At 39.1% G+C, this 24,453-nt stretch overlaps 2 protein-coding genes and 5 non-coding genes across 8 annotated transcripts; 3 read left to right on the plus strand and 4 right to left on the minus strand.

Annotated features, from left to right (window-relative positions):
• The first annotated feature begins 1,881 nt into the window (after nucleotides 1–1,881).
• On the plus strand, nucleotides 1,882–1,953 carry trnat-ugu. The gene has a single exon. It is a non-coding gene; the product is annotated as a tRNA-Thr (tRNA).
• Nucleotides 1,954–2,981: 1,028 nt separating this feature from the next.
• Nucleotides 2,982–5,727, plus strand: LOC124400143 (polyadenylate-binding protein 1A-like). The gene is made up of 9 exons (XM_046871755.1): nucleotides 2,982–3,094; nucleotides 3,329–3,427; nucleotides 3,518–3,742; nucleotides 3,988–4,083; nucleotides 4,228–4,464; nucleotides 4,596–4,677; nucleotides 4,884–4,979; nucleotides 5,285–5,495; nucleotides 5,609–5,727. Exons 1-7 carry the CDS (start codon nucleotides 3,092–3,094, stop codon nucleotides 4,940–4,942), a joined length of 801 nt encoding a protein of 266 aa, XP_046727711.1. The 5' UTR covers nucleotides 2,982–3,091; the 3' UTR covers nucleotides 4,943–4,979; nucleotides 5,285–5,495; nucleotides 5,609–5,727.
• Nucleotides 5,728–7,422: 1,695 nt separating this feature from the next.
• On the minus strand, nucleotides 7,423–7,494 carry trnat-cgu. Its single transcript has one exon. It is a non-coding gene; the product is annotated as a tRNA-Thr (tRNA).
• Nucleotides 7,495–9,232: 1,738 nt separating this feature from the next.
• On the minus strand, nucleotides 9,233–9,304 carry trnat-ugu. Its single transcript has one exon. It is a non-coding gene; the product is annotated as a tRNA-Thr (tRNA).
• Nucleotides 9,305–14,088: 4,784 nt separating this feature from the next.
• Nucleotides 14,089–16,713, plus strand: LOC124400142 (polyadenylate-binding protein 3-like). Of its 2 annotated transcripts, XM_046871754.1 has the most exons (9): nucleotides 14,090–14,181; nucleotides 14,416–14,514; nucleotides 14,608–14,832; nucleotides 15,138–15,233; nucleotides 15,405–15,642; nucleotides 15,773–15,855; nucleotides 16,044–16,139; nucleotides 16,310–16,520; nucleotides 16,636–16,713. In XM_046871754.1, the coding sequence occupies exons 1-9, from the start codon at nucleotides 14,173–14,175 to the stop codon at nucleotides 16,662–16,664; spliced, it is 1,086 nt and encodes a 361-aa protein (XP_046727710.1). In that variant the 5' UTR covers nucleotides 14,090–14,172; the 3' UTR covers nucleotides 16,665–16,713. The 2 variants fall into 2 exon arrangements, with proteins under 2 accessions (XP_046727709.1, XP_046727710.1); XM_046871753.1 differs by lacking the exon at nucleotides 16,636–16,713 and having other exon boundaries at nucleotides 14,089–14,181; nucleotides 16,310–16,567.
• Nucleotides 16,714–18,322: 1,609 nt separating this feature from the next.
• Nucleotides 18,323–18,394, minus strand: trnat-cgu. Its single transcript has one exon. It is a non-coding gene; the product is annotated as a tRNA-Thr (tRNA).
• A 1,658-nt stretch (nucleotides 18,395–20,052) lies between these two features.
• Nucleotides 20,053–20,124, minus strand: trnat-ugu. Its single transcript has one exon. It is a non-coding gene; the product is annotated as a tRNA-Thr (tRNA).
• Between the last annotated feature and the right edge of the window lie 4,329 nt (nucleotides 20,125–24,453).

A 24,453-nucleotide genomic window follows, 5' to 3' on the forward strand; every position in this document is an offset into this window, starting at 1 on the left:
CTGAAATGTAGATTCATCTGTATGTTTTCAGCAGGATTTATTCTCACTGATGTGTAAAAGAGATGTGTGATTTTATGGAAGTGTCGAATCTGTTCGGTTTAAGAGGGTTACAGAGTTCCGGCTCATCATCGATTTGTTCAATTTTTATTAGCCTTTAATGTGACTCTGATGAGCATCACAAAATCTCCGTAGGTTATGTACAGCAGCAACAACCTTTTTTGCGCCACGGACCGGTTTAATGTCGGACAATTATTTTCACGGACCGGCCTTTAAGGTGTGGCGGATAAATACAACAAAATAAAATGGTATTTTATAAATATAATAATAAAAGTGAATCCACTGTGTTGTTTGTTTATTTTGCTAGCTTGGGAGGTTAAATTTAGCGGTAATGTATTATGTGTTAGCGGCCGGAGCAGCTCCTTTAAGAAGGTAGTGGATGTAGGTAAGACATGTGACCGAGGCATCATGATCATCATATCAAGAGTGAGTTATAGACAGATGTGGTGGAGAGAATCCGGTAATTTTCCAAAATAAAACATCATTCGGAATCAGATAATAAATAAAACGGAAATAATGTAAGTTATGTATACTTTCTGTGCGGCCCGGTACCAATTGACCCACGGACCAGTGCTGGTCCGCGGCACAGGGTTTGGGGACCACTGATGTACAGGACAGAGAATTGAGTCGTTTACCTCTCGAGTCTTTAAATAAATGAAATGGATGACTGAATGAATGTTTGAAGTAAAATAAAAACTAAGATATTTCTTTTGGTATAAAATCTGTTCTGGAAGGGTTTCAGATTTGGTGAGATTTTGTCTCCATTGGTCAGATATTAAGATGTAAATTGATGTGTTAATTGTAGAATTGTTTCAGAAAGCAACCCTGAAATCAGAGTCTGTAAACATTTTCACTTCCTCTGGACCAGAGTTCTGCAACCTTTATTACCCAAAAAATTATTTTAGCCTCTTTCTCAATAAATAAAATTTGGCTGAAGATGCTAAAAATATTTCACCTTTAAATTAATATAATACAATTAGTTGTTTTTGCCGATAAAAGGTAGTTGGGTATTTTTACCACTAGGTGGCACTAGTGTGATTCCTATTGTATTTGGATGTTAGCGATTTGTACCTTTTTGTCCCTGGTAAGACGTGGAAGTGTTGCAATGGGAATGGGAAAGTTGCATCGTGGAATAGATTCAATTTACATCTTCTCTGTCTGAACACCTTTCTGCACTTCATTATCTCCCGAGTTACAGCAAAACCAGCAACTGTTGTTGAGTTTGGAGACTTTATCCACTGTATGAAGTTAAATTTGCTCTGCTCAGTTTTCTGCAGCATAGTAAAAATGTATAAACGTTGAATGTATACACAGCTAATTTTTAAAAGTGTATTCGCATTATAACAAATGCTTACTCATTTTTGGTTCATTTAAAACACTAAATAAAATGGATAAACAAAATAAATAGCAGAATATGTCTAAATGAATATAAATTCATGCGTTAAGTTCAGCAACGATATCCTACTCTGTAGACTCTCGCATAGGGCGACCCTACGGAGCTGAACCCCAGGATTTTTCGATGATAAATGTATCTAATACTAATCACCCTTCTGCTATGACAAATGTCACCCAGTGCATAGAAGATTATTATTTTCAATATTCTTTGCCAATAAATGCAATAAATATGACATATGCAACCAGATAACAGATCAAATATTCACATACATAATCCCTGTGATCTCCAAGATAAAGTTTAGTTTTAAAGTAACCAACAGTTTAGTGTTTATGAACGCTTGGATGTCAGTGGGTTTTACTCTCGACGCAAGCACACTTTAGTTTATATTGAGTTGTTTTGTTGAATGTCATGGTTGCACTGTGTCAAAAGGCATGATGGCCAAGTGGCAAGGCGTCGGTCTTGTAAACCGAAGATCACGGGTTCAATTCCCGTTCGTGCCTGTTTGGTGTATCCTTCTGCTATTTTCACTTTAATCTTCGGAAGTTCCATCAAATATCTGATCAACTTGAAACAGTTTCTTGGTATTGCCTTTGCTTTCTCCAGGCAAAACTCAAATTGCTGACAATGTGTTGTGAGGTCCTGGGATGAACACCTTCAACCGGGTGTGTAGCTCAGTGGTAGAGCACAATGGAGGTTATAATGATCTGCATCTGTATTAGGAGCTGTAGGTGCTGAGGACCTGCTTAAGGTGTTTTTCCTTAAAGCAGCATGTTGTTAGGTGTCAATTGGTTGTTTGATTTTAACTTGACAAATATCACAGGCTATAATCCGACATTAATCTGGTCCGTGGCGCAAAAAAGGTTGTGGACCACTGCTGTACATAACATACAGAGATTTTGCGATGCTCATCAGAGTCACATTAAAGACTAATAAAAATTGAACAAATCGATGATGAGCCGGAACTCTGTAACCCTCTTAAACCAACATGGATGACAGATTCGACACTTCCATAAAATCACACATCTCTTTTACACATCAGTGAGAATAAATCCTGCTGAAAACATACAGATTAATCTACATTTCAGCTGTTTGTATAATCCTCTGTCAAAGAAAACACTTTTTGTAGATTATATCTACTACAAAATTTCACCTCTTTGCATTACACTATCAAACTTTTCCATTAAATAATTACAATGATGTGAACATTTTACTAAAATATTTTCATACCTATAAAAATCAGGAAGAAACAAAAGCTACAAGTCTTTCCACTGGGACAAGCACTTTATTAACCGTCTTTTGAGAGCGACTGTTGCCCCCTATTGGTGGCGGTGTGATGCCGCCATCGTAAGTGCTGGAATTGATCCTGGAAGCCACGCCTCTCTTATGACGTTTACATCCCTGATTGGTGCAGCAATCTTCTGCAATGAACCAATGAATGGAAACGGCACATGAAGGCGCCTGACGGCAAATTACCAGGACGACCATTACCAAAACAAATAAACACAAATACACACATATATATACACACGCGCATACACACACACACACAAATACACACAAATACACTGCGACCACAAAGACTTCCCTACATTAATATTTGTTTTTGTGATTTATTTCTCCACTTTTCCTCTTTCGACAATGGTAAGTTATAACCACATACTTAGAAAAACTGTTATAATTCTCAGTAGGTTAAGTAGCCTCTTATGTTCTTGGGACCATTAAATACTTGTTAATGACGATTTAGCATAGCATGCTAGCTGTAGTAGCTTACGAGAAAATTTTCATGTTTGATTTAAAAAGTTCTCAGATCTCAAAGTGTCTTTCAGTCCCTGAAGAGCTGAGCATCTTTAAAGCCAACTTTGTTTCTTTGTTCAGGCTCTTTTTCAGAAATCCTCTCTTGAGAATCGTTCATGGGGTGATATCATGGACGAATTGGACAATGAGATGGAGAATCTCCAGCCTTTCTGCATATATGTAAGACTTTAAACTTCTTTATAAGTTGCAAATGCTTTAAACAAATTTTTCTCTTGTGTTTCTAACGATCTAATTCTCTCTCTAAACCAGGATCCCTGGAGCATGAATACAATTAGCCAGGTGGAGGAGCAGAAGGTGGAAGAGCAGATCCCACTGGAGATGGAGGTAGAGGAGCAGATTGTTGAGGAGCGGAAGGTGGACAAGCAGATGGTGAAGGAAAAGAAGGTGGAGAAACAAAAAGAACAGGCTGAAGTCCAGCAGCAGCCTGCTTGCACAAACAAACTCCCTAAAGAACGCCTCAGCAAGAACAACAAGGTAGAGGAGAAAAATCTGTTTGCATGTTGTTTGTTTTAAAATGTAGCCAATTATTTCCAATTTTGGAGACTTTAGAGAATTTGAGAAAATATAACTATATAACTATGTCTCACCATAAATGTGATTATCCTGCATCACACAGAATAACTTGCTTATACTGAATTTTTATTTTGTACAGCTGTGTTTTGCTGTTTTTTATTAAGCCAAGACAAGTCATTAACACACTGGATGTTATTGTTTTGTAGTCAGTTACACTGCTGTCGAGAAATCTGGACTGCACTGTGAATGACAGGAACCTTTATGAAGCGTTCCTGAGATTTGGGACTGTCCTCAATGCACAGGTAATTTATAACTACTAATCCTTACATTTGATTTCTTTCCCAATAACTTGGGGTTTCCTCCCCGTACTCAGCTGGCGTATTTTCTGTTTGTGGAGAGCTCTGATATTGCTAACCTCTTACACTTTTGATGCACTCTGCTTACAGGTTAAGATGGAGAACGGGCGATCAAAAGGCATTGGGCATGTGACGTTTTCATCTCCCGATGAGGCTCGAGCAGCCATCGTGGAGATGAACGGCAGGGTGCTGGGCAGCAGGCCGGTGTATGTAAGTCCCTCTCAGACCACCCAGGGACGAAGTCACGGCATGAAGGTGGAAACCATCTCGCCTCGAAACCCTGCCCAGACCCCAGACCCAATGCCAACAAGAACATCCATCCACAGAGTGAGTCAAAGCTGTTCGATTAGTTTTGTGTTAAATGCAATTTAAGATTAAAAACAGAAGCATACTATTAATGTTAGCAAGTCTTACCTACTGATTGGATGCTAAAATGAGATGATTGGCTGCATCTACAGATTCAGTTCCAGATCTTGGGAAAAAAATCAGCAGCAGTGGAACAGGCAGTCCACACCACAGCCCCTCGGACTGGACACCCAGGTACTATTCTGATTCTATTTCTATTCTATATCTGAGACTTTCATGATTTGGATGATGTTTTTGTCAAATCTTTAGTTGGTCACATTTTTGGCCTAATAATCTGTTTAATAACTGAGTGATTGATCAGTATGTATTATTAAAGTCAACAATGCAAACACCCATATGCACTCAAACACTGGATGCTGACATTGTTCTATTTTCTGTAGGAAGTCGAACTGTTCATAAAGAACCTCGACTACGGTGTGGATCAAAATCGACTGCGTGATTTGTTCTTGCCACATGGAAACCTCACCAGCGCAAAGGTCACTTACAATTACTGATATTTATTCCTTTTCCAATAAAGTGTTTACTTCGCATTAGATCCTCTATTATACCAGAACCAGTGTACACTTGCAGCAAATTCCTGCTATCAGAAAAATACCTTTAAAATATAAGTGCTTCATTGTTCATTTAACAGTGAGACCAGAACGTTGATAATAAAAGAACATAGCTGTTCTGTTTATATTATGGATTACAGGCAGTGCTCGTTATTCCTCATTGTTAGCTACATGAGAGCGGTGTAATGCTCATTTTTTTGCTTTCTGTATCTCTACACTGACTTCTACAGGTGGTACTACACAATGGACGGTCCAAGGGCATTGGATTCATCCGATTTTCCTCTCTTGATGAAGCCAATAATGCCATCAGAGAGTTAAATGGAAAGCTGGTGAGCGGGAGGCCACTGTGCATCACTATGGCTAAACAGTGGACAAGGGGCAGCCGTCCCACCAAGCCCTACATTCATCCATCCAGAAACATGCAGTGGTTCCATCCACAGCGTAAGTCATACTGTCCTCATAATGTCCTACAAAATGAACACTAGTAAACACACACTGTGTATCTGACAAACACACATTATGCAAAGTAACAAATCTCTGTTTTTCTCTTTCAGGTCATCGCTCTGTTGGACTGTTCTCCTAAATTAATTTAAAACAATTTTGTTTTTCATTTAAATAAATATTTTTTTTAATTTTAAAGAAATTGTCAGAATCTTTTTTACTGTAAATAAATGTGTAAATTACCAACTACGATGAAGGTGCTTCATTATTTATCATCATAAAATTCCCTCTTAATACATGATAACTTGTTTTAGAAATGAAAGAGACACCGCTGTGAAAAGAGAATAGTAATAACAGTTGATTTAAATGTAAAAACATCTGCATGTGATCAAATGAAGTACAACAAAACTCCTGTGCTGTATCATCTGCATGGCTGCAAATATAAAACCTGGTGTGAATCCTTTTCAGGCTGAAGAGATGCCATTGGGTGAAAGCCAAAGTTCCTCAAATTTTTCTAAAAATAATAGTAAGAAAAAACAGCAAAGAACATCATATGTAACCAGGTGGAATTAGAAAAAACACATCAACAGAATATACTTTTCTCATTTTGGGGTTTCATTCAGACTGCTGTTTTTGTAAGAAATTACAGTGGTCGATATATAGTTACTACTTTTTTTAAGTAATTAAGGCAATTATTTTACAGAGAAATCCAAAATACCAAATTGGTTGCTTGAGACATATATAATAAAGTATGTGTACAAACTTGGATTTTTTTTTTATTAACTTAACAAAACAAGTCAACATAAACTAAAGCATGCTTGTGTAGAGAGTAAAACGCACTGACATCCAAACGTTCATAAACACTAAACTGTTGGTTACTTTAAAACTAACCTTTATCTTGGGTATCACAGGGATTATGTATGTGGATATTTGATCTGTTATCTGGTTGCACATGTCATATTTATTGCCATAGAAAAGCTTTTGCTATCAAACATTGTTTACTTAATCAACTGATTCAGTGTAATAGTGAAGGAATAGATCAAATAGGCCAATTGATGGAAGGTTTGTGAAGAAATTTCTTGCTCCCTTGTAACAGTATTTTTTAAGTATTTTTAAAATGCAAAAATACAGTAGTTTACATTCATAAATGGTGTGGCTGCTGTCTTTAATAGTTTATTTTGATACTCTTAAAGTTAGGGTATTTGGTATTTTATTTTAAAATACATTTTGATGTATCTTTGCCCAAACCTGCTGACAGCCATGTGATCAGGACACAGTAAAAATCCTAATTATAAAACACAATAATATTTATATATTTTTATCTATATGGGCTCTAATCCAAACCCGTTCCAGCATGACCATGTACACCCCTGTACACAAAGCAAGCTCCACTAAAGCTCGCATACAGCGCGTATTTCTGTTCGACCGTTTTTATTATAAATATAAATAAATAAAAATGAGACGATATTAAAACCTTCAGCGCAACATCCGTTTATTTACAACGTCCTATCTTTACTCAGATATAAAATAAATAAATAAAATACTACTTTTGTGGCATTTTTTTCTTCATAATGCCATGAACCATAGAATATTCTCTGATTATGTAATCCGTATGGAATTTAGAAGTGGTAAAGTTTCTCCGGTATTACCTCATTAACCGTCCGTGTGGAAACATAGCAAAAGTTCCGTTTGGTGCCCTGATCATTTACAAAACACCATAATCACATTTACAAGAATATTTTGTATTCATGCTCTATGTTGAGTTTGGTTTCACTAATAATAATAATACATTTGCATAAAGCATGCATATTTCTCCATGCCCATGTTGATTAGAGTATTAAAAAACATAAAGTGTTCATTTTGGTACATTTAGAACAGATTAAAAACATGCGATTACATTACCAATCTTCAGCAAATAGCTTGTGAAAGGCATGAACGGGGATTGAACCCGTGATCTTCGGTTTACGAGACCGACGCCTTCCCACTAGGCCATCATGCCTGACATGTGCTGAGTAAATGGTCTACCACCAAGCAAATCATCAAAAAATAATAATGAATATATGCAGATGTAAAATTTACTGAATTTAATGTCGTTCTCCTTGGTCATCATGAATAAACAGTGAACCAGTAAATTTGAAACAACCAAACAATTCAACGAACATAGAAGGTGTATGGTGTTAATAGGTGCATCTGCTGAGACACATTGCTTATCTTCTTCTTTCGGCTGCTCCCATTATGGGTCGCCACAGAGGATAATCTGTCTCCATACCCCCCTGTCCTCTACATCTGCCTCTTTCACACCAACTACCTGCATGTCTTCCCTCACCACATCTATGAACCTCCTCCTTGGCCTTCCTCTTTTCCTCCTTCCTGGTGGCTCCATCCTCAGCATTCTCCTACCAATATAACTCATGTCCCTCCTCTGCACATGTCCAAACCATCTCAATCTCACCTCCCTCACCTTGTCACCAAAACATCCTACATGCACTGTCCCTCTAATAAACTAATTTCTAATCTTGTCCATCGTCGTCACTCCCAACGAAAACTATAACATCTTCAGCTCTGCTACCTCCAGCTCCACCTCTTTCCTTTCACTCAATGCCACTGTCTCTAAACCATACAACAACGCAGGTCTCACCACAGTCCTATAAACTTTCATTCTTGCAGATACCCTTCTATCATAAATCACTCCTGTCACTCTTCTCCACCCACCCCACCCTGCCTGCACTCTTTTCTTCACTTCCCCAACACACACTCCATTACTTTGCACTGTTGACCCCATGTACCTGAGCTCCACCACCTTCTCCCTGCAACTGCACCACTCCACTGCATACTGTTGCTCACAGATGGTCACCTCTTCTCTCAGCCTGGCTTCCACTACTCTTTCCCATAACTTCATGGTGTGACTGATCAACTTAATTCCCCTTTAGTTACTGCAGGTCTGCACATCTACCTTATGTTTAAAGATCGGTACCAGCAAACTCCTTCTCCATTCCTCAGGCATCCTCTCATCTTCCAGAATCTTGTTAAACAATCTGGTTAAAAACTCCACTGCCATCTCTCCTAAACATCTCCATGCTTCGATGGCACATTGCTTATGCTGTCTTTTTTTCTCTTTGATTGCACGATCCTTGCTTTACTTCACTGTGTATCTTGAAATAACCTTTAATGGGAATGGGATAAACGCTGTCAGAGTGTTTTTACACTTAAAGCTTAAGATGTTATTTCAGAAATTCTAAATGGGTATTGGACGAACGCAATGGAGTTGTTAATGATCAGCATCCGTATTAGGAGCTGTGGACGCTGAGGCCCTGCTTAAGCAGTTTTACACAAAGGTTTTTCCTCGAAGCGGCATGTTGGAAGGTGTCACTTGGTTGTTTGATTTTAACTTAACAAGTATCCTAGCCGATAAGGGCTGTAGAGATGTGGGACACAATTGGGAGCATATAGATTTGCATATATACATAAAACATTGAAAAACTGCTTGGAGATGCTGGGGATTGAACCAGAACCTCAAACATGTAAAGCATGTGCTCTACCACTGAGCTACATACTCGGTTAAAGGTGATCATCCCAGGAGCTCACACTTGCAAAATAACATCTCACGTTACATTGTAAGCAATTTGAGTTTTGCCTGGAGAAAGCAAAGGCAATACCAAGAAACTGTTTCAAGTTGATCAGAAATTTGATGGAACTTCTGAAGATTAAAGTGAAAACAGCAGAAGGATACACCAAACAGGCACGAACGGGAATTGAACCCGTGATCTTCGGTTTACAAGACCGACGCCTTGCCACTTGGCCATCATGCCTTTTGACACAGTGCAACCATGACAGTCAAAAAAACAACTCAATATAAACTAAAGTGCGCTTGCGTCGAGAGTAAAACCCACTGACATCCAAGCGTTCATAAACACTAAACTGTTGGTTACTTTAAAACTAAACTTTATCTTGGAGATCACAGGGATTATGTATGTGAATATTTGATCTGTTATCTGGTTGCATATGTCATATTTATTGCATTTATTGGCAAAGAATATTGAAAATAATAATTTTCTATGCACTGGGTGACGTTTGTCATAGCAGAAGGGTGATTAGTATTAGATACATTTATCATCGAAAAATCCTTGGGTTCAGCTCCGTAGAGTCGCCCTATGCGAGAGTCTACAGAGTAGGATATCGTTGCTGAACTTAACACATAAATTTATATTCATTTAAACATATTCTGCTATTTATTTTGTTTATCCATTTTATTTAGTGTTTTAAATGAACCAAAAATAAATAAGCATTTGTTATAATGCGAATACACTTTTAAAAATTTGCTGTGTATATATCCAAGGTCTTTACATTTTTACTATGCTGCAGAAAACTGAGCAGAGCAAATTTAACTTCATACAGTGGATGAAGTCTCCAAACTCAACAACAGTTGCTGGTTTTGCTGTAACTCGGGAGATAATGAAGTGCAGAAAGGTGTTCAGACAGAGAAGATGTAAATTAAATCTATTCCACAATGCAACTTTCCCATTCCCATTGCAACACTTCCACATCTTACCAGGGACAAAAAGGTACTAATCGCTAACATCCAAATACAATAGGAATCACACTAGTGCCACCTAGTGGTGAAAATACCCAACTACCTTTTATCTGCAAAAACAACTAATTGTATTATATTAATTTAAAGGTGAAATATTTTTAGCAGCTTCAGGCAAATTTTATTTAGTGAGAAAGAGGCTAAAATAATTTTTTGGGTAATAAAGGTTGCAGAGGAAGTGAAAATGTTTACAGACTCTGATCTCAGGGTTGCTTTCTGAAAAATTACCGGATTCTCCCCACCACATCTGTCTATAACTCACTCTTGATATGATGATCATGATGCCTCGGTCACATGTCTTACCTACATCCACTACCTTCTTAAAGGAGCTGCTCCGGCCGCTAACACATAATACATTACCGCTAAATTTAACCTCCCAAGCTAGCAAAATAAACAAACAACACAGTGGATTCACTTTTATTATTATATTTATAAAATACCATTTTATTTTGTTGTATTTATCCGCCACACCTTAAAGGCCGGTCCGTGAAAAAAATTGTCCGACATTAAACCGGTCCGTGAAAATATTGTCTGACATTAACACTCTGGAGTCTGAGGGTGTTTTTGACCCCTTGAGAGATTTTGACGTGCTCTTACATTTGGTTCTTTTTAGTTGCTTTTAAAATATATTATTGACAAAAGACTTATTACACTGTATTCAGAACAAACTGGGCTACCATAATATGTAAACAACTTATGTGTTTGTTTGTATTTTTGACAAAATAAGGTTTATGCGTGGTTTTTGAAAAAGCAAAAAAAACCCTCACTGAAATAAGGCCACAAAACCGATAGTAAACATGTTTCCCCAAGACTTTTTGAGAACAGAGCTTCTAATGTAGGTTTTTTTATTTTTAATCATGTGAAAATCATCCTGCCTGCTCATTCACCTTAAACAATACTTTGATTTAAAATTTAAAAGACACTTTCTACTTTGAAAGGCCATATGCGAAGAGGCGTCGACATGCTGTGACTGACAGCTTCGTAGACAATGGGTCGCATAATGAGCTGTCGATTACATAATGAGCTGTGGATCACTGAGCCAGGATCACAGTGAGAAGTACAGTACTACAACAAGGAATGTGTTTCCTTTGTGTTTATTAAAAATACACATTAGCAAGGACAGCATTAAAAAGGGAATTGTGTAACAATAAAACAATACAGTACAGTATGTATAAAAAATAAAGAGTGCAACAAAAACTAACACAATACACTACAGTAGGGTTCTGCAAATCCCAGCCTGTAGGGCTACAATACTATGCATTAAATAATAGTGTATCCATTTGAGGAATCGTCAAGAACAAACAACTTGAACACCCACTTAGTCGGCTTGGCTTTTACGTACTGTGTCCTCCAAGTGTTAGCTTTGCATGCTACCATCCTCTCACCCACGGCTAAATGTCTTCTAGGATGATAAATTGCTTTGCATGTCTTACGGATTGTGTCCATAATCAGTTTCACTCTGAACAGACGGTCATGTTCAGATGTGCCACTCTTTCTGTTGTTTTTGTTGTCTGCATCTGGGTGACTCATGTGTACATTCCACGAAATGTTCCTGTATCTGTCCCTTGACATAATTGTTGCTGGAAAGGAACTGTGAAAATACTGCTCTGTCTCCAGTAGTCTATGATGGAGGGCAACTTTACCATTACCATGTAAAATAAGAGCCCAATGTAGCGATACATCTCACTCACGGTTACATCTCTCCATTTGTATTTGCGTCACTTGGCTATTGACTTGGCAGCTTGAGCATTTGGGTTGTGGCACAGAGTTGACACAACACTGTCAGGGGAAAAACATTTTAAATAGACTACATGGAGAATGAGAGTCAGAAGACCTCAGTTGAGGTTCAGGTTCACGTACAGGCAGGAATCGCAGAGTCTGTGGAACTGTGTCGTTATCTGTCTGATCCTTCCATGACATGGTGGACTGTCTGTTTGCTGCCTTTGCCCTTTTTGGAGCAGGTGCTTGATCACATCTGTTTATAAAACACACACACGAACATCACTAATTGTGTCATTGGTAAAGTTGTTTGCATTTACACCATCACCATTTACAGCTAAGCAAATAATATTGTCATTGATAAAGTTGTTTGCATATGTCATACAATGCAATAATGATTCAAACTAAATATATTTTAGGAAAATATAAAATATGTACTTACTCAGGATGATTCTCGGTCGAACTCAAAATGGAGCGACACCTCGTGGCCTGGTGTGAGTTTCCAGTGAAGGCAGGGGTGATGCAGCCACACTCCTAAAAATAATCAAACAATTTATTTTTTCAGTATTTTTGATGAATATATATTTGATAAATATAGTATTCTTGAACAATATATATTTGTTAGCATGCATTGTACATATAGCATTTACACCTCAGCATTTGGGAACATCTCTGCTAGCTAACACTACATAACAGCCTTTCAGGATGATCAGTGACACTAACTAAAACTGAACTGAGGCTAAAATATAACTATATAACGTCAACAATATTTAGGGCATACAATCACAAACAGTTAATGTTACAAATGAGCAGATATTGGTGGATATTTGTTGTAACGTTAAAAGGCAATGCTGACAAAAGCTAGGCAGAGATGTCTACAAACAATATGAGTTTATATGATCAGAATGTAAGACTAAATAACTCATCATAGCAACTTGCTGGAAAGTCCTCGCTCTTCAAAATGCAAACGCTCCTCGTCGGAATCGCAATCTTCTTCAGATGAAAAGGTAAATTCTCTGGCATTGTTTTATGCCACTGTCCGGGGGGCGTGTGTGTGTGTGTGTGTGTGTGAGACTCAACGTGTGAACTGTTTTACCTGTGAATAGCGGGGGGGCGTGTCCGCTCGCAGATGGTGGAAAATCTGTGCTTCTACTTGGTTTTACATGATTTACATTCATTGAAAACATATGTTTTATTTCACCGACTTATTCTAAAACTACACACTTTAAGCTGTCTAAAGATATATTTTTTATTTCCGTGGGTCGGCTATTGGCCGAGTTTCAGCGCTTTTTGATGACGCGTTTCTAAACAAAGTTTACGCAGACAAAGGCGACAGATGGCGCACCCTGACTATTTTATTCATTTAAAAAAAAAATACAACGTTTTGTTAATGTAGTAAGCATACACAAATGAAAGTAGACCCTTTACAGATTTAAATGATGTATTACTTTGACATTTCTGATCAAATATGACCGAGCAGTTTCAGCTCTTTTTGCTGGCATCTGAAAAAAAAGCACGTTTGGGCGCCGGCGGCAATTCAGACTCCAGAGGGTTAATCTGGTCCGTGGCGCAAAAAAGGTTGGGGAACACTGCTGTACATAACCAACGGAGATTTTGTGATGCTCATCAGAGTCACATTAATGACTAATAAAAATTGAACAAATCGATGATGAGGCAGAACTCTGTAACCCTCTTAAACCAACATGGATGACAGAGTCGACACTTCCATAAAATCACACATCTCTTTTACACATCAGTGAGAATAAATCCTGCTGAAAACATACAGATTAATCTACATTTCAGCTGTTTGTATAATCCTCTGTCAATAAAAACACTTTTTGTAGATTATATCTACTACAAAATTTCCCCTCTTTGCATTACACTATCAAACTTTTCCATTAACATAAGTACAATGATGTGAACATTTTACTAAAATGTTTTCATACCTATAAAAATCAGAAAGAAACAAAAGCTACAAGTCTGTCCACTGGGACAAGCACTTTATTAACCGTCTTTTGAGAGCGCCTGTTGCCTCCTATTGGTGTGGCGGTGTGATGCCGCATCGCAAATGCTGGAATTGATCCTGGAAGCCACGCCTCTCTTATGACGTTTACACCCCTGATTGGTGCAGCAATCTTCTGCAATAAACCAATGAATGGAAACGGCACATGAAGGCGCCTGACGGCAAATTACTATGACGACCATTACCAAAACAAATAAACACAAATACAAATACACACACACACACACACACACGCACACACAAACACACACACGCATACACACAAATACTCACAAATTCACTGCTACCAGAAAGATTTTCCTACATTAATATTTGTTTTTGTGATTTATTTCTTCTCTTTTCAACTTATGTCAATGGTAAGTTATAACCACATACTTAGAAAAACTGTTATAATTCTCAGTAGGTTAAGTAGCCTCTTATGTCCTTGGGAGCACCAAATCATTGTTTATGACGATTTAGCATAGCATGCTAGCTGTAGTAGCTAACGTAAAAATTTTAATTTTTGATTTAAACAGTTCTCAGATCTCAAAGTGTCTTTTAGTCCCTGAAGAGCTGAGCATCTTTAAAGCCAACTTTGTTTCTTTGTTCAGGCTCTTTTTCAGAAATCCTCTCTTGAGAATCGTTCATGGGGTGATATCATGGACGAATTGGACAATGAGATGGAGAATCTCCAACCTTTCTGCATATATGTAAGACTTTAAGCTTCTTTATAAGTTGCAAATGCATTAAACAAATAATTATTCTGTTGTGTTTCTAACAATCTAATTCTCTCTCTAAACCAGGATCCCTGGAGCATGAATACAATCAGCCAAGTGGAGGAGCAGAAGGTGGAAGAGCACATCCCAATAGAGATGGAGGTAGTAGAGCAGATTGTTGAGGAGCGGAAGGTGGACAAGCAGATGGTGAACGGAAAGAAGGTGGAGGAAAAAAAAGAACAGGCTGAAGTCCAGCAGCAGCCTGCTCGCACACATAAACTCCCTAAAGAACGCCTCAGCAAGAACACCAAGGTAGAGGAGAAAAATCTGTTTGCATGTTGTTTGTTTTGAAATGTAGCTAATTATTTCTAATTTTGGAGACTTTAGAGAATTTGAGAAAATATATAACTGTGTGTAGATAATCAGGTAAATTATGATTTATGAATCAGACATTGTTTAAGGTGTTTATGTCTCACCATAAATCTGATTATCCTGAATCACACAGAAAAACTTGCCTAAAAGTCCAATACTGAATTTTTATTTTGTACAGCTGTGGTTTGCTGTTTTTTATTAAGCCAAGACAAGTCATTAACACACTGGATGTTTTTGTTTTGTAGTCAGTTACACTGCTGCTGAAAAATCTGGACTGCACTGTGGATGACAGGAACCTTTATGAAGCGTTCCTGATATTTGGGACTGTCCTCAATGCACAGGTAATTTATAACTACTAATCCTTACATTTTATTTCTTTCCCAATAACTTGGGGTTTCCTCCCTGTACTCAGCTGGTGTATTTTCTGATTGTGGAGAGCTCTGATATTGCTAACCACTAACTCTTTTAATGCCCATTCTTTGCTTTCTGTTTCTGCTTGCGTTCCCATACAGGTCAAGATGGAGAACGGGCGATCAAAAGGCATTGGGTATGTGACGTTTTCATCTCCAGATGAGGCTCGAGCAGCCATCGTGGAGATGAACGGCAGGGTGCTGGGCAGCAGGCCGGTGTACGTAAGTCCCTCTCAGACTACCCAGGGACGAAGTCACGGCATGAAGGTGGAAACCATCTCGCCTTCAAAACCCTGCCCAGACCCCAGACCCAATGCCAACAAGAACATCCATCCACAGAGTGAGTCAAAGCTGTTGATTAGTTTTGTGTTAAATGCAATTAAAAATTAAAAACAGAAGCATACTATTAATGTTAGCAAGTCTTACCTACTGATTGGATGCTAAAATGAGATGATTGGATGCATCTACAGATTCAGTTCCAGATCTTGGGAAAAAAAATCAGCAGCAGTGGAACAGGCAGTCCACACCGCAGCCCCTCGGACTGGACACCCAGGTACTATTCTGATTCTATTTCTATTCTATATCTGAGACTTTCATGATTTGGATGATGTTTTTCACATTTTTGGCCTAATAATCTGTTTAATAACTGAGTGATTGATCAGTATGTATTATTAAAGTTAACAATGCAAACACCCATATGCACTCAAACACTGGATGCTGACATTGTTCTATTTTCTGTAGGAAGTCGAACTGTTCGTAAAGAACCTCGACTACGGTGTGGATCAAAATCGACTGCGTGATTTGTTCTTGCCACATGGAAACCTCACCAGCGCAAAGGTCACTTACAATTACTGATATTTATTCCTTTTCCAATAAAGTGTTTACTTCGCATTAGATCCTCTATTATACCAGAACCAGTGTACACTTGCAGCAAATTCCTGCTATCAGAAAAATACCTTTAATGCTAATTTTTTTTGCTTTCTGTATCTCTACACTGACTTCTACAGGTGGTACTACACAATGGACGGTCCAAGGGCATTGGATTCGTCCGATTTTCCTCTCTTGATGAAGCCAATAATGCCATCAGAGAGTTAAATGGAAAGCTGGTGAGCGGGAGGCCACTGTGCATCACTATGGCTAAACAGTGGACAGGGGGCAGCCGTCCCACCAAGCCCTACATTCATCCATCCAGAAACATGCATTGGTTCCATCCACAGCGTAAGTCATACTGTCCTCATAATGTCCTACAAAATGAACACTAGTAAACACACACTGTGTATCTGACAAACACACACATTATGCAAAGTAACAAATCTCTGTTTTTCTCTTTCAGGTCATCGCTCTGTTGGACTGTTCTCCTAAATTAATTCAAAACAATTTTGTTTTTCATTTAAATAAATATTTTTTTTATATTAAAGAAATTGTCAGAATCTTTTTTACTGTAAATAAATGTGTAAATTACCAACTACGATGAAGCTGCTTCATTATTTATCATCAAAAAATTCCCTCTTAATACATGATAACTTGTTTTAGAAATGAAAGAGACACCGCTGTGAAAAGAGAATAGTAATAACAGTTGATGTAAATGTAAAAACATCTGCATGTGATCAAATGAAGTACAACAAAACTCCTGTGCTGTATCATCTGCATGGCTGCAAATATAAAATCTGGTGTGAATCCTTTTCAGGCTGAAGAGATGCCACTGGGTGAAAGCCAAAGTTCCTCAAATTTTTCTAAAAATAATAGTAAAAAAAACAGCAAAGGACATCATATGTAACCAGGTGGAATTAGAAAAAACACATCAACAGAATATACTTTTCTCATTTTGGGGTTTCATTCAGACTGCTGTTTTTGTAAGAAATTACAGTGGTCGATATATAGTTACTACTTTTTTTTTAAGTAATTAAGGCAATTATTTTACAGAGAAATCCAAAATATCAAATTGATTGCTTGAGACATATAATAACGTATGTGTACAAACTTGGAATTTTTTTTTTAATTAACTTAACAAAACAAGTCAACATAAACTAAAGCATGCTTGTGTAGAGAGTAAAACGAACTGACAGAAAAGCTGTTGCTATCAAACATTGTTTACTTAATCAACTGATTCAGTGTAATAGTGAAGGAATAGATCAAATAGGCCAATTGATGGAAGGTTTGTGAAGAAATTTCTTGCTCCCTTGTAACAGTATTTTTTAAGTATTTTTAAAATGCAAAAATACAGTAGTTTACATTCATAAATGGTGTGGCTGCTGTCTTTAATTGTTTATTTTGATACTCTTAAAGTTAGGGTATTTGGTATTTTATTTTAAAATACATTTTGATGTATCTTTGCCCAAACCTGCTGACAGCCATGTGATCAGGACTCAGTAAAAATCCTAATTATAAAACACAATAATATTTATATATTTTTATCTATATGGGCTCTAATCCAAACCCGTTCCAGCATGACCATGTACACCCCTGTACACAAAGCAAGCTCCACTAAAGCTCGCATACAGCGCGTATTTCTGTTCGACCGTTTTTATTATAAATATAAATAAATAAAAATGAGACGATATTAAAACCTTTAGCGCAACATCCGTTTATTTACAATGTTCTTTCTTTACTCAGATATAAAATAAATAAATAAAATACTACTTTTGTGGCATTTTTTTCTTCATAATGCCATAAACCATCGAATATTCTCTGATTATGTAATCCGTATGGAATTTAGAAGTGGTAAAGTTTCTCCGGTATTACCTCATTAACCGTCCGTGTGGAAACATAGCAAAAGTTCCGTTTGGTGCCCTGATCATTTACAAAACACCATAATCACATTTACAAGAATATTTTGTATTCATGCTCTATGTTGAGTTTGGTTTCACTAATAATAATCATACATTTGCATAAAGCATGCATATTTCTCCATGCCCATGTTGATTGGAGTATTAAAAAACATAAAGTGTTCATTTTGGTACATTTAGAACAGATTAAAAACATGCGATTACATTACCAATCTTCAGCGAATAGCTTGTGAAAGGCATGAACGGGGATTGAACCCGTGATCTTCGGTTTACGAGACCGACGCCTTCCCACTAGGCCATCATGCCTGACATGTGCTGAGTAAATGGTCTACATCCAAAGAAATCATCAAAAAATAATAATGAACGCATGCAGATGTAAAATTTAGTGAGTTTAATGTCGTTCTCCTTGGTCATCATGAATAAACAGTGAACCAGTAAATTTGAAACAACCAAACAATTCAACGAACATAGAAGGTGTATGGTGTTAAAAGGTGCATCTGCTGAGACACATTGCTTATCTTCTTCTTTCGGCTGCTCCCATTATGGGTCGCCACAGAGGATAATCTGTCTCCATACCCCCCTGTCCTCTACATCTGCCTCTTTCACACCAACTACCTGCATGTCTTCCCTCACCACATCTATGAACCTCCTCCTTGGCCTTCCTCTTTTCCTCCTTCCTGGTGGCTTAATCCTCAGCATTCTCCTACCAATATAACTCATGTCCCTCCTCTGCACATGTCCAAACCATCTCAATCTCACCTCCCTCACCTTGTCACCAAAACATCCTACATGCACTGTCCCTCTAATAAACTCATTTCTAATCTTGTCCATCGTCGTCACTCCCAACGAAAACTATAACATCTTCAGCTCTGCTACCTCCAGCTCCACCTCTTTCCTTTCACTCAATGCCACTGTCTCTAAACCATACAACAACGCAGGTCTCACCACAGTCCTATAAACTTTCATTCTTGCAGATACCCTTCTATCATAAATCACTCCTGTCACTCTTCTCCACCCACCCCACCCTGCCTGCACTCTTTTCTTCACTTCCCCAACACACACTCCATTACTTTGCACTGTTGACCCCATGTACCTGAGCTCCACCACCTTCTCCACCTCTTCTCCCTGCAACCGCACCACTCCACTGCACTCCCTCTCATTTACACACATCTCCCTTATGTTTAAAGATCGGTACCAGCAAACTCCTTCTCCATTCCTCAGGCATCCTCTTACCTTTCAGAATCTTGTTAAACAATCTGGTTAAAAACTCCACGGCCATCTCTCCTAAATATCTCCATGCTTCAATGGCACATTGCTTATGCTGTCTTTTTTTTTCTTTGATTTCACGATCCTTGCTTTACTTCACTGTGTATCTTGAAATAACCTTCAATGGGAATGGGATAAACGCTGTCAGAGTGTTTTTACACTTAAAGCTTAAGATGTTATTTCAGAAATCCTAAATGGCTATTGGACGAACGCAATGGAGTTGTTAATGATCTGCATCCGTATTAGGAGCTGTGGACGCTGAGGCCCTGCTTAAGCAGTTTTACACAAAGGTTTTTCCTCGAAGCGGCATGTTGGAAGGTGTCACTTGGTTGTTTGATTTTAACTTAACAAGTATCCTAGCCGATAAGGGCTGTAGAGATGTAGGACACAATTGGGAGCATATAGATTTGCATATATATATATATATAAAACATTGAAAAACTGCTTGGAGATGCTGGGGATTGAACCAGAACCTCTAACATGTAAAGCATGTGCTCTACCACTGAGCTACATACTCAGGTAAAGGTGATCATCCCAGAAGCTCACACTTGCAAAATAACATCTCACAACCCATTGTAAGCAATTTGAGTTTTGCCTGGAGAAAGCAAAGGCAATACCAAGAAACTGTTTCAAGTTGATCAGAAATTTGATGGAACTTCCGAAGATTAAAGTGAAAATAGCAGAAGGATACACCAAACAGGCACGAACGGGAATTGAACCCGTGATCTTCGGTTTACAAGACCGACGCCTTGCCACTTGGCCATCATGCCTTTTGACACAGTGCAACCATGACATTCAACAAAACAACTCAATATAAACTAAAGTGCGCTTGCGTCGAGAGTAAAACCCACTGACATCCAAGCGTTCATAAACACTAAACTGATGGTTACTTTAAAACTAAACTTTATATTGGAGATCACAGGGATTATGTATGTGAATATTTGATCTGTTATCTGGTTGCATATGTCATATTTATTGCATTTATTGGCAAAGAATATAAAAAATAATAATCTACTATGCACTGGGTGACATTTGTCATAGCAAAAGGGTGATTAGTATTAGATACATTTATCATCGAAAAATCCTGGGGTTCAGCTCCGTAGGGTCGCCCTATGCGAGAGTCTACAGAGTAGGATATCGTTGCTGAACTTAACACATTAATTTATATTCATTTAGACATATTCTGCTATTTATTTTGTTTATCCATTTTATTTAGTGTTTTAAATGAACCAAAAATGAGTAAGCATTTGTTATAATGCGAATACACTTTTAGAAAATTAGCTGTGTATATATTCAACGTTTATACATTTTTACTATGCTGCAGAAAACTAACCCAGCCATTGGGGGGGCACAAGCCAGTGCACTCTTATTGCCGGTCCCAAGCCCGGGTAAATGGGGAGGGTTGCGTTAGGAAGGGCATCCAGCGTAAAACATTGCCAAATCAAATATGCGGATCACAAATGACAATTTCATACCGGATCGGTCGAGGCCCAGGTTAACAACGACCGCCACAGGTATCGTTAGCCGACAGGGTACCGGAGGAAATTGGGCTACTGTTGGCCGAAGGAGGAGAAGGAGAGGAGGAAGACGTCTACAGAGACAGCAGGAAAAGGAGCAGTGTAGGAGAGTAGAGGTTCGGGTTGGTACATTAAATGTTGGTACTATGACAGGTAAAGGGAGAGAGGTAGCTGATATGATGGAGAGGAGAAAGGTAGATATGCTGTGTGTTCAGAAGACCAAGTGGAAAGGGAGTAAGGCCAGGAACATTGGAGGTGGGTTTAAACTGTTTTATCATGGTGTGGATGGGAAGAGAAATGGTGTAGGGGTGATTCTGAAGGAAGAGTACAGTAAGAGTGTAGTAGAGGTGAAGAGAGTTTCTGATAGGGTGATGATCGTGAAGGTGGAAGTTGAAGGGATGATGATAAATGTCATCAGTGCCTATGCTCCACAAGTTGGCTGTGAGATGGAGGAAAAGGAAAGATTCTGGAGTGAATTAGATGAAGTGGTAGATGGTGTACCTAGGAAAGAACGATTGGTGATTGGGGCAGACTTTAATGGGCATGTAGGTGAAGGAACAGAGGTGATGAGGAGGTGATGGGTAGGTATGGTTTTAAGGAGAGGAATGTGGAAGGGCAATTGGTGGTAGATTTTGCTAAAAGGATGGAAATGGCAGTGGTGAACACGTATTTTAAGAAGAAGGAGGATCATAGGGTGACGTATAAGAGTGGAGGAAGGTGCACACAGGTGGACTATGTGCTATGCAGGAGATGCAACCTGAAGGAGATTGGAGACTGTAAGGTGTTGGCGGGGGACAGTGTAGCTAGACAGCATCGGATGGTGGTCTGTAGGATGGTTTTGGAGGCGAAGAAGAAGAGGAGGAAAGTAAGGATTGAAAGAAGAATAAGATGGTGGAAACTGAAGGAGGAAGAGTGTAGTGTGAGGTTCAGGGACGAGGTCAGACAGGGTCTTGGTGGTGGTGAAGAGGTGCCGGATGATTGGGCAACTACTGCAGGAGTGATGAGGAGGCAGCTAGAAAAGTACTTGGTGTGACATCTGGAAATAGAAAGCAAGACAAGGAGACGTGGTGGTGGAATGAGGAAGTGCAGGAGAGCATTAGGGAAAGAGGTTGGCAAAACAGAAGTGGGATCGACAGAGTGATGAGAAAAGTAGACAGGAGTACAAGAAGATGCGGCAGCAGGTAAAAAGGGATGTGGCGAAAGCCAAGGAAAAGGCATATGAGGAGCTGTATAAGAGGTTGGACACTAAGGAAGGTGAAAAGGATTTATACCGATTGGCCAGGCAGAGGGACCGAGCTGGGAAGGATGTACTGCAAGTTAGAGCAATAAAGGATGGAGAGGAAATGTGTTGACTAGTGAGGAGAGTGTGTTGAGAAGGTGGAGGAGTATTTTGAGCTGCTGATGAATGAGGAAAATCACAGAGAGAGAAGGTTGGAGGATGTGGAGTTGGTGAAGCAGGATGTAGATAGGATTAGTAAGGAGGAAGTGAGAGCAGCGATTAAGAGGATGAAGAATGGAAAGTCGGTTGGACCAGATGACATACCGGTAGAAGCGTCGAGATGTTTAGGAGAGATGGCAGTGGAGTTTTTAACCAGATTGTTTAACAGGATTCTGGAAGGGGAGAGGATGCCTGAGGAATGGAGAAGGAGTGTGCTGGTACCGATCTTTAAGCATAAGGAGATGTGCAGACCTGCAGTAACTACAGGGGAATTAAGTTGATCAGTCACACCATGAAGTTATGGGAAAGAGTAGTGGAAGCCAGGCTGAGAGAAGAGGTGACCATCTGTGAGCAACAGTATGGTTTCATGCCGAGGAAGAGCACCACAGATGCCTTATTTGCTTTGAGGATGTTGATGGAGAAGTATAGAGAAGGACAGAAGGAATTGCATTGTGTATTTGTGGATTTAGAGAAAGCGTCGACAGAGTGCCAAGAGAGGAGTTGTGGTATTGTATGAGGAAGTCAGGTGTGTCAGAGAAGTATGTGAGGGTGGTGCAGGACATGTATGAGGACAGTGTGACGGCAGTGAAGTGTGCAGTAGGTACGACAGACTGGTTCAGGGTGAAGGTTGGACTGCATCAAGGATCGGCCCTGAGCCCTTTCCTGTTTGCAGTGGTGATGGACAGGTTGACGGACGAGGTCAGACAGGAGTCTCCCTGGACCATGATGTTTGCAGATGATATTGTTATTTGTGGTGAGAGTAGAGAGCAGGTTGAGAAGAGCCTGGAGAGGTGGAGATATGCGCTGGAGAGAAGGGGAATGAAAGTTAGTAGGAGTAAGACAGAGTACATGTGTGTGAATGAGAGGGAGGGCAGTGGAGTGATACGGTTGCAGGGAGAAGGGGTGGAGAAGGTGGAGGAGTTCAGGTACCTGGGGTCAACAGTGCAAAGTAATGGAGAGTGTGTTAGAGAAGTAAAGAAAAGAGTGCAGGCAGGGTGGAGTGGGTGGAGAAGAGTGACAGGAGTGATTTGTGATAGAAGGGTATCTGCAAGAATGAAAGGGAAAGTTTATAGGACTGTGGTGAGACCTGCGATGTTGTATGGATTAGAGACAGTGGCATTGAGTAAAAGACAGGAGGTGGAGCTGGAGGTAGCAGAGCTGAAGATGTTAAGATTTTCGTTGGGAGTGACGAGGATGGACAAGATTAGAAATGAGTTTATTAGAGGGACAGCACATGTAGCATGTTTTGGTGACAAGGTGAGGGAGGCGAGATTGAGATGGTTTGGACATGTGCAGAGAAGGGACATGAATTATATTGGTAGAAGAATGCTGAAGATGGAGCCACCAGGTAGGAGGAAAAGAGGAAGGCCAAGGAGGAGGTTCATGGATGTGGTGAGGGAAGACATGCAGGTAGTTGGTGTGATAGAGGCAGATGTAGAGGACAGGGTGGTATGGAGAAGGATGATCCGCTGTGGCGACCCCTAATGGGAGAAGCCGAAAGAAGAAGAAGAAGACTATGCTGCAGAAAAGTGAGCAGAGCAAATTTAACTTCATACAGTGGATGAAGTCTCCAAACTCAACAACAGTTGCTGGTTTTGCTGTAACTCGGGAGATAATGAAGTGCAGAAAGGTGTTCAGACAGAGAAGATGTAAATTGAATCTATTCCACGATGCAACTTTCCCATTCCCATTGCAACACTTCCACGTCTTACCAGGGACAAAAAGGTACAAATCGCTAACATCCAAATACAATAGGAATCACACTAGTGCCACCTAGTGGTGAAAATACCCAACTACCTTTTATCTGCAAAAACAACTAATTGTATTATATTAATTTAAAGGTGAAATATTTTTAGCAGCTTCAGGCAAATTTTATTTAGTGAGAAAGAGGCTAAAATAATTTTTTGGGTAATAAAGGTTGCAGAGGAAGTGAAAATGTTTACAGACTCTGATCTCAGGGTTGCTTTCTGAAACAATTCTACAATTAACACATCAATTTACATCTTAATATCTGACCAATGGAGACAAAATCTCACCAAATCTGAAACCCTTCCAGAACAGATTTCACACCAAAAGAAACATCTTAGTTTTTATTTTACTTCAAACATTCATTCAGTCATCCATTTCATTTATTTAAAGACTCG

The sequence above is a fragment of the Silurus meridionalis genome, chromosome 17, assembly GCF_014805685.1.
Source record: "Silurus meridionalis isolate SWU-2019-XX chromosome 17, ASM1480568v1, whole genome shotgun sequence".
NCBI lineage: Eukaryota > Metazoa > Chordata > Actinopteri > Siluriformes > Siluridae > Silurus > Silurus meridionalis.